Source organism: Lycium barbarum, chromosome 7, assembly GCF_019175385.1.
Source record: "Lycium barbarum isolate Lr01 chromosome 7, ASM1917538v2, whole genome shotgun sequence".
NCBI lineage: Eukaryota > Viridiplantae > Streptophyta > Magnoliopsida > Solanales > Solanaceae > Lycium > Lycium barbarum.
The window spans coordinates 121,681,321-121,692,420 of record NC_083343.1 but is presented as its reverse complement, the minus strand read 5'-3'; the positions used below and the strand labels follow the sequence as shown (position 1 = coordinate 121,692,420).

At 33.1% G+C, this 11,100-nt stretch overlaps 1 protein-coding gene across 1 annotated transcript; it reads right to left on the bottom strand.

The window, feature by feature from the left end:
* Positions 1–6,305: 6,305 nt before the first annotated feature.
* On the bottom strand, positions 6,306–10,260 carry LOC132604064 (U-box domain-containing protein 4-like). The gene is made up of 3 exons (XM_060317390.1): positions 9,048–10,260; positions 8,228–8,538; positions 6,306–6,618 (listed from the first exon to the last, which is right to left on the bottom strand). The coding sequence occupies exons 1-3, from the start codon at positions 9,718–9,720 to the stop codon at positions 6,538–6,540; spliced, it is 1,065 nt and encodes a 354-aa protein (XP_060173373.1). The 5' UTR covers positions 9,721–10,260; the 3' UTR covers positions 6,306–6,537.
* Between the last annotated feature and the right edge of the window lie 840 nt (positions 10,261–11,100).

Here is an 11,100-nt window from a genome sequence, read left to right as displayed (position 1 = left end):
CCTAGGCGAAACACGGCACTCGGTGCCTTACTGCATGTGACCGAGCGAACCACATGGCTTGCTGACTCATCATGAGGCATAACATGAGCGGAATATAACGTGAATGCATGATGAGCCTTTATAACGTAGTAAGTCATAATACTTAATAAAAATACTTGTTTAAACATGAGTGCGGAAATAACATGAATGAGCCAAAATGGCTATACGACTCCGAATGTCTGACATAACATAACTGACTTGTCTAATCTATGAAACCTCTATCATGAGTCTGACTGGAAAGCATACTTACTGGAACAAGGCCTCCATCATACCATAGATGCATAACTAATCATAAAACAAAAGTTGACTAAACCCCGAATGAGATGGGGCTCACCAATAAGCTGATAAGAATGTTGTCCTACTGAGCAGATGTGTCGTCCTGTATATCAGTACTTGCATCGTGAAATGCAGGCCCCGGGGCAATAAAAGGGGACGTAAGCACATTGAATGTATTAGTATATAAGGCAACTGAATGAAATAACATGGGACATAAAGTAATAAAGATAAGAACTGAACGTGAAACTGAAACCTGGTTATGAGCATGAACATGAATACATATATAATATAAAGCATGAGTAAAACATGGTAGGTAGGGAGAGCATTTCATAACCGACAATATAATATCACCACGTGGGTACGTGGAGTCTAGTACCTCACCGGACCAGCAGAGCCCCCATACCTTGACAGGGTATGAGGTGGTATCGTGCCTGATGGATCCATTCAGTGTAAAATTAAGGTATCGTCCTATCTGGGCGGAGCGATCCTTGTCCTACGGTGGCTACGTAGTTTCAGGCTATCTGAGCCTTCTCGGTAATTCGTGCAACTCCCAAAAACACGAACATAATATAGTTGGCTAAGAAGCCCATGATTTTCGTGAAATAACTTGTATTTAGCATGTATATTTCTTGTATCATGGCATGAAAGTAATTATATGATTTAATTGCATGAAAACTTGTAGACATATAGGATATTCATGAAATAATCATTCTTAGTCAAAAATATGCATGCAAGAACCCATGGAATACAAAATATGGGTTTTCATGGATTACAGACAGATTCTCAATAATCATAATGAGTATCAAGAACACAATGATAGAATAATAGCAATTCAAACATAATATAGTCATAGACATGGACCTATGGTTATCATGAGCATAGTATAGAATAGAAATCCTAGTTTTGTAAAGTTTCATACTTTATGGATTAGGAGGCATGGGGAAGAACAATGATGTTTCCACACGTAGATAGTAACTTTACATATCTGGTAATGCTCCAAAACTTGAATTAAAGAGTTGAACTTTGAAGAAGATTTCCAAAATCTTGAATCTTGAACCTTGAGATGGGTTTTCTTGAAAACCCTAGTTTAGGAATGATGATTTCTTGTTTAGATTATTAGAGAATATGTTAGAATTCAGTTGGAATAATTAGAGTAGGCTTACCTTGGTGTTCTTGATGATGGAGGAGGGTAGGAGGTCGTTCTAGGGCTTAAAGGAATGAAAAATAATGATTTGAACTGATATGGACGAATATATACTGTTCTGGAAAATTGAACTTTACGTCTAGCAAAATACTGACCGTATTTTGAAAGACGGGCCATATTTTGAAATACGGTCCGTATTCCGTATGGACTGCACTGCGTCTCTTCAGTAAAATGGCCATAACTCTTTGCACATATGTCCATTTGACCTCCATAATATACCGTTGGAAAGGTATTTAAAATCTCTACAAATTTCATCAAGGAAGTTTTCCCAAATTCCAAATACGTTTTGAAATACGAGCCGTATTTTGAAATACGATCCGTATTTAACGATGTAACCTCTAAGTGTCAAATTTCAGAATGCTCAGAAATCTTTGGTACCAGTTTACGACTTGAAATACAGGCCGTATACTGAAATACGGTCACTGTTCATGGGCGTAAACCACCATCTTACAACTGAAGAGGAAATTTCCAATTCCCACATTCTTTATCAGGTTTTTCTAAGTCTGGGATCATGGTCAAAGCTTAGGTTAAAGGTATGGGGTGTTACATATACCATGCCCTTTGGCTTTAGACCAAAACTACAGATCTACTTACAGGCATTGCAACATAATATAATTAAGTAATTAATAATTTGCTCTCTCTAACAATTTAAACTTCTAGACTAGAATTTTGTGACTATATCATCTAAAAATTTAAGCTGTTAGAGAATGCACATTTTTAATTACTCAATATACCATGTCTCAATAACAGATTCTGCAGAACCAATAATTTTAGGCCAATTTTGTTTTACGTTTAAAATTCATTTAATATAGTATATTGAAATTTATTCAAAATTCATTAACATATTATATTTTAAATCTCGAGAACTTATAAACTTAAAATTATATGTTTGGCTTTGGCATTCCCTAAACCCTTCGACAATCACAGCTCTTATGGCGTGGCATACCATTATACCAACTATTATGATCCAGACTAAAAACTAAGAACCATTATACCAACTATCATGATCCAGACTAAAAACTAAGAACCATTATACCAACTATCATGATCCAGACTAAAAACTAAGAACCATTGACATTAGTAATGATATTAAGATCCGTCAAGATTTATGCACGATTCTTCGAATCACACTTGCCATTTGTATGTTCCAAATGTGAGTTAATTAGGTGGTCTAGAAGCATGTATATGCCAAGTGTTCCAAGTATTAATTCTAAGTTTCCACGTGTTAGAAGTGTTAAATCTTTAAACATATAAGAAAATCCTTGGCCCCAAACGGGGAATTTACTGTTGCCACTAATGAACATACCTAGCTTTAGATCCACAATCTTTCCATCTGGTCCATTTGAGACATAAAATATAACAAATCTAAAGTCAAAAGAGTATACCCCACCAAAGGCAGACAAAGAAATGAAAAGTTTAGAGGAACAGGGATTAACATATGAAACATGTGGAGAGAGAGAGAGTCATTTGTTGATGTGTAAGTTGTAACAAAAGTTTAATGGGCATTTGATCCATGTCTTTGTCCAGTGCACTGCTGTACGATGTCCACCTCTATTGGGACCCTTACCAATAAGTTCAAGTGACATATATTGAATAGTCATAGTTTTGTAATATAATTTTACAAATTATTGAATGTTATTGCCTTAATTATTACTGTATTTATTATGTTACTATATCAACCTGGAAATTGAGAGTTACTTGTATGTAAACTCAACCTAATGATTTAATTCTTTTAACATTATCAGAGCACAAAATTACATAAACTCATTACAATGCTTCTTCTGTTTCAATTAATTATGTAACGAAGTTTAAATTGACACAAATTTAAAGAAAAAGTCTTTGGATAAAATACACCATTAGATTTTTGTGGCTTTCAATTCAAAACAAACAAACATGTCATCGTAATTATTATACTATACAATAATTACTACTCTGATAATTACATCAATTCTAATTACCAGGTGGCTTCCAAACAGACCCTTAATTAACCTACTTACTCACGTCAATAATATTCCTAGCTAACATAATTCGGCTTTAAGGGGGAACATCTAAATAGAGTGAAGAAGACAACAAAACCAGAACGGAAATGAAAGTAAAAGAATAAAAGCGGGGCAGAGCATGCACGCCTAGTTTTAGCTTATAAACACTTTTCACACTTATAAAATGTGTATATAAATAATAAAAAAATCTACAAACCGGTCAAATCAACTTATAAATTTACTCTGACATCTTCTCTAAATTTTCATGCTTTATCGATTTGTGTCCAACCAAGATGAGGAGACATAAGGTCCACAAACAACTATCTTGAAAATTGAACGTTCTAGATCCTGTTTGAATGGGCTTAAAAAAGTAATTTATAAGCTATTTTAGATAAATTAAGTTAAACAGGTTCAATTAATTTTTTAGATTTATTTTAAACATAAAATGACTTTAAACTGGTCAGCTAAACACTTAAAAAAACTAAAAATAACTTATAAGCAACACATAAGCCAATCCAAACGGCTCCTAATGTCCAAATAGGCACCAACCATATTTCTGCATACTATGTCTGAATGCATAATTCAATTGTTTTTTTTACTATGTAGTTGTGTAAATAATTATCTTTGTTTGGAAAGTGGAATTCGTGGATCTAAAATCGTCATATCACTACTAAAAATAGAGGTCTTTTCCATCGATATTAAGTGAAAAAATTATGCTATAATATAAAACATGTTTTTTTCACCTCATTTCAATCGAACTAGCTTACTGGGACACATGGTGAGAAATAGGTTCACATTGAAACGCTGAAATTTTTTCTAATTTTTCTATGTGAAAAAACACTACTATTTAGATTTTTCACTCCGATATCCATATGAAAATAGTTAGTGAACATTTTTCAGTGCGAAAATAATAATTTTTTCATAGTGAATGTTATGGGAGATACAAAATAACATTTTCTCTATATTTCAAGAGCTCATTAGTCAGTTCCACGTCGGCTATACTTAACTAGAATAAAATTATAGGCCACGTTGAATTACAATATCCAAAAGGCCAAACCCAATTGGAAAAAAAAAGATATCACATGGACACTTGTTTACTGTTACCTTAAAAAGATTTTACCCTTTGCCCTTCATTCATATTATGCGCCTTTCAAGGTAAGATTTTATGGAAAGATGTTTAACTTGATATAAAGTTTAAAAAATAAATAATTTTTTTTGAAATACGTAATTTAAATAATGGAAAAGGGCCAAAATTATCCTTGAACTTTGAAAAATATTTATTCATACCATTCGTTATACTTTAGGGCCAATTATATCCTTACCGTTATACTATGGGGTTAATTATACCCTTATATCTAACGGCTGCCACGTGTTATCATCCCAGCCCTTTAAATTTATTTTCCCCTCAAATAATTTTTTACCCACTAAAATAACTCAACCAGACCCGAAATTTTTTTCCCAACCAAACTGATAGGAACCCAACCCATTACACAGCGACTGCGGCACCAAATATATATGCTGCCATCAGCAAGTTTCTTTGTCTTTTGATAAGGTAAATCCATCAACAAGTTTCTTAATTGATATAGAAGGTAGAGATGATATAATAATAGAAGAAAAGAGTGGAATAATAGATGACATAATTGATTCAGACCAGTTTTAAGGGGTAATGGGTTGGGTCCGTATTAGTTAGGCTGAAAAAAAAATTGGGTCGGGTTGTTATTTTAGTGGGTAAAAAATTATTTGAGGGGAAAATAATTTTGAAAGGTTGGGATGATGCCACGTGACAGCCGTTAGACATAAGGGTATAATTGACCTCATAGTATAACGGTAAGGGTATAATTGACCCTAAAGTATAACGAAGGGTATGAATGAACTATTTCTCAAAGTTCAGGGGTAATTTTGGCCCTTTTCCATTTAAATAAATCATAAAACTTTGTATGGCTAGAAATTATTTAATTAAAGATAAAAAATAAACTTAAAGTTGAATATTCACTAAATATAGAAAAATATTTTTTTAATTGATTAAAAAAAAATGTCATATAAATAGAGAGGAAGAGCAACATTTAGGTGTAAAAAATCATTCGTACTAAAGACGGAACCTTCTGTCTTTTCTTCTTCACCCTGTTACGGCACATCCATCCAAAAAAAGGGGAGGAGTTTATATGTCAATTTCATTACACATTTTGGTGTAATAAGTGGGTCTCAGTGATAGTGACTATAATCAATTGCAGAAAAAGACAACCAATAGGATCCTTGGTGACACTTTTTTTCTTATTTCCATGGTTAAGAAATCGTGTGACAAAAGGGTTACTTGTGAAAGTATAAGGTAGCTTTATTATCAGAAGAAGAGAAAAAAAAAATCCAGGTACAGCTAACCTTTGAATCCATTTTAAAGTTTGTACCATCTCAACAAAAGAAAATGAGGATGAATACATCAATTAATTAATTCTTTATACTTGTTAGTAAATTTTAACATATGGTTAAGTATTTCTATTAAATATTTTCGATTCATATTTTGAAAAAATTCATGGGCATGTTATCAATCTGCAACAAAGCAACCAATAAGGGAATTGCGCATTCACGATTATATATACCTCCTCCTTTAATTATATACATAAACATCAATTGAAATATGCTTGGGATCTTACAGTTTATTGAAGCCAAAGTTTATAATTAAAGGAGTGAGATATTTTAAGTGGTTATCTTATTCTTATCTACATAATCTAGAAAAAAATTCAAAATTTGAGTTAAAAATATCTAATAAAAATATTTTATCATCTGTTGGGGTGCTCAATTGAAACAATATGTAATTCAAATATTTAAATGAACTTTATTGACACATTTAAAGGGTTACACCCATAAGTCACATCCAGAAAAACAACCAAACTTTACAAAGCTTACCAGATATTTACAGTTTTTGACTCAACTTTTCTTCTATTTAACCATCTTTTTGTGGTTATCTTGAGTAGTGTTTGAGTAGCTATAATACAGACAAAACAAAGAAACAAACAAAAGAGGGACAAAAACATGTGGTGACAATCAAAACGACACATCAGAACCTCTGGCTGTAGCGGCGTTACCGGATCTTGGCTGCCTTAGAAGAGCAATAAGTGTCTCTGCCTGTCAAATTCACAGACCACAATACGACCAAAACACAAGATACTCGTCAGATACTTCTGCTTAACGATAATAATCAAACTCTTGACAAAATAAATTATTTATATACTTGTCGATCCAACTTTTTTTTTTTTTCACGATAAATATTATTTTTTCCTGAATTTCACACCCAACTATTAGTTGTTCTTTTTTTTACTCGAACTATCATCATCTATATATTGAAAATTGAGTAGATGAGGATAGTTCAGATAGGAAAAAGATAGGAAAAGAACAACTGATAGTTGACTTAGACAATTGCGAGACGTATTTTGATACATATACGGTGATAATTCAAATAGAAAAGAAGAACAACTGACAGTTGGGGGTGAAATTAGCGAAAAAGTGGCAATTCAAATGTGTTTTTCACCGTTATCTTATTTTTTATATAAAAACTAGTTTAGCGACTTTAATATATTTAATTTGTGTTTGATTTTGACTTTTGACACAAATCTTTAATTTTATGATCTTTAACATATTATGTAAAAAGTTAAAATTAACGAATTAATAAAACAGCCTAAAATGTTTAACGAATTAATAAAACAGCCTAAAAATGAGAGTAGGACAAACAAATTGAAAATACAAGTAATAAAGTGTGACTTAAATAACTGTATGTATATATAGGATGAGACCTATATTTTCATACCGAAGAGGACAAAAAACATTCAATTGAACTGAACTGCTCAAGTATGTATATTTCCCTAATTAACCTGCCATAGGGCCCATAGGGGCAGACACAGTGGAGAACGACTAGTGCAACCACCCAACATTAATATATTTGTCCATATCCAAATCACATCACCATAATACTACTTTTGCAGTCTATCTTTACACCTAAGCTCAGTGCTAACCCTACTTAATTAATTAGCTTACGTGCTTCACATTTCATAGCAACGATTAGCAATGTTCTGCTTATTTATTTCCTATATTAGTTCATTCCAAAAATAATAATTCTATAACTGTATATTTTAAAATAATTTAACTTCAGTTTTATATCAAATGAAAAGCTTTTACAACAATACAGATATTATTATATTTAAAGACCACAAATTTAAAAAAATATATATGCATATTTAAGATAATAACTTTTTGAAAAAATAACCTTAAACTTTGTGACAGTCAAACTATCACATAAATCAAAATGGTGGGAGTATAATACTTTTGCCTATATATAACAAAAAGGTTACTGAGTGCCGGTTTGGCCGTGTATAATTTTCACTTTTTTCCGAAAAATTGTTTGGACATATAATAGTTACAATTTTTCAAAATTGAACTCTAGAATTCGAAAACTTCCAAAAGCTGTTTTCACAATTTTCACTTCAAATCACTGGCAAAAATTCAAAAACAATTTCAATTTGTATTCATGTCCAAACACAACTTTAATTTTCAAATTCCATTTTCACTTGAAAGTAAATTCTACTCCATTGTTTTTCAAATTTCACAATTGTAGGTCCAAACGCCCACTAAATTATATTTTATTAAGGTTTTAAGTATAGTGATGATGCTAATCTATAATTAAATTTCTAAACCCGTTTTTGAAAATTAACAAATGGGGAAAAAAATAATCAATTTTTACCTTTTGTTTGGCGCGACTTGTACCAGACTGTGACAAATCAACCAATGGAGGAATAGCCCCTTCTCTAGCCACCATAGTCCGATAACTAACACTATCTTCACACAGCTGCAACAATATCGCAACCGCAATTTCCTTCTGCCTCTGCGTGCCCACCTCCACGATCTCCACCAATACCGGAATTCCTCCTTCCTCAACCACCGCCGCCCTTGCTTCCGCCATCGAAGAAATCAGAACACTCATCACAGACGCCGATTTATCCACCATGTTTGAACTGAAATCCGCCATTAACTCAACTAACGGCTTCATCACACCTGTTGGTGAATATACCACAAATTATTACCATTCAAAATTACAATTAAATGAACAAAAAAAAAAAATATATATATATATATATATATATATTCAGGCTGATCGCGGATATCTCGCTCTCTTTAAGAAAATTCAAACACATCACGATATAATCTTCACCTTCCCCGCAGGATACAACACCTCGATAATATCTTGTGACTCAACTAACTTCGCACTAATTAAAGAGTCTAAAACTCCACCGTAAAAATACCTTCCTTCAACGTAAAAATACTCTCTTTTGTGGTGAATTAACTCTCTGTCTCTCCACACTAACCTCAAAATATAATCACAAATTTCTTATCCACTACTCATCTACTTTTTATTCATACAGCACAAAGTAGAAAGCTGAGATAATGGCACGAGTTACACCACCACTTTCTTGTCAATATTTTGGTCATTAACATGACGACGAGAAATAATACACTTTAATATTATAATTTTAAGTAATAAAATGCAATAAACGCCGACACACCTGCTTGAACTGCTCTAACTTTGTTCTCCTTTACAGTACATAAACAGAATAACGCCGTTGATGCGTCCTTTTTTCCACGGAAATTGCCTGTTTCCAGAAGGTTTATTAAAGGAGGTATTGCTCCAGATCGCCCGATTGCTATTTTATTCTCTTCGATTTGCGATAATCGAAGCAAAGCACAAGCTGAATTCTCTTTCGTAGTCGAATTTCCCATTTTCAAAGCTCGAATTAGCGGTTTTATTGCTCCTGATTCTGCGATAATGCTTTTGTTTTCATCACAGAGTGATAGATTGAGAATCGCCGTAACGCCATACTCTTGAAGGTGAAGATCAGATGAATTTATAAGCGAAATCAACGGTTTAATCGCACCGAGTCGACCAATTTTTAAGCGATTTTCTGACGTGTTCTTAGCTAAGAGTCTTAGCTCCATTGCTGCTTGTTTTTGCACATCGATTGAGTTCGATTCGAGATCGGAGACGAGTTGTTTGATTAATTCGTCAGAGTTATCTGATGCACATGCTAATAGTAACCGTCGGCTTTGAGAAGAAGCCGTCGGAAACTCGCCGGATCTATCGCTGTTACAATCGCTGAAAGCTGATGAAGAGTCGTTGATGCTTAAACCGCTGAATGGTCTTCCCATGTAAGTGAAATTTGATTGAACCTCCGTTTCCATTGTCGGAAATAATGAAAATCTAACGGAAAATACTTTTTTATCACGATTTTTAGAAAAATATGTTGGTCTAGCAGAAATAATTCGAGAATTTTAATTGATTTTTTTTGGAAAACTAGAGGGTCTTCTTGAATAGGTTTTTTATTTGGTGCGCGAAGGTTATGAACTTAGAAATAGAGAGCAATTTGGAGAAATGATTTTAAATCTCAGTGTACTTGACTGACCCTAATGAAATTATTTGGGATTTAGAAGTGGAACGAAATTGTTTTGTCTACTAATAGTTGGTCAAATTGGGCATAATTACCAAGTCACGCCCCTATCACCATCCGCGAAAACGGCAGGAAATTCTTGAAAGCTACAGGTATGTCATATGTCAAAAACACTGTCCTCTAGAATATTTCACCTTAGCGAGATTAAAGGGTTTGGGGATTGTTGTTATGGGAAAATGATGAGGGGTAATAGTTGAAACGATAGCGTTGGAATAGCTTTGGGCTTGAGGGTGTAGGGGTTGGCTTTTGAGGAGAATTAGTTTGAAGAAAGGGGAAATGGAAGATATAAGAGATGAGATGGTGGGGGAAGGAGAGTTAAAGAGTACACCTGGATTAAGGGTGTAGGAGAGAGGGTGGATACGTGTGTGACTGTACGGAATCTAAGTAGGAATAGGCAAGTTCAAAATTACAAAATTCAAAGAAATATTATAGTATATTATGCATATTTTAATTAATTACAAGATTTAAAAGTCTTCTTATATTTTTTAATATTGCCAGTCAAACTAAAACACTTAAATTGAGACATAGAAAATATTTAATTTGTGGGAAAGGATCACAAGTGTCTCCAACGTATAGCTTGCTTAACCAAGTTTCTAAAATCAGCTTATTTTGAAAAGTACTTTTTAAAAATTGCACTTTTCAAAAAAGTATTTTTTGTGAGAAGCAGTTTGTGTTTGACCTATTAATTTAAAAAACACTTGTGAGAAGTAATTAGTGTTTGATCAAATTTTTAGAAAGTGTTTTTAAGTATATTTTTCTCAAAAGTGCTTACGAGGAAAAGCTAGTTTTTTTAGCTTCTGAAAAACTGCTTCTGCTACTCCTCAAAAGTACTTATTTTCTCCCAAAAGCTTGGCCAAACACCTTACTTTTTTAAAAAAAAAAAATAAGCACTTTTTGAAAAGAAAAAAAAAATACTTTTGGAGAAAAATAAGCTTGGCCAAACAGGCTAGTAATCAAATTTGCCCACCTTCCGCCTATTGAACATAAACTAACCTTAACGTCAATTTTCGGGTTAAAATGTCTTTCCTTTCCCCCGTTGGACCCAATTGCCCATTACGATTAACAATGTTTCTCCATTTAACTAAAGAGATGATATATGTGGAACTTTAATGAA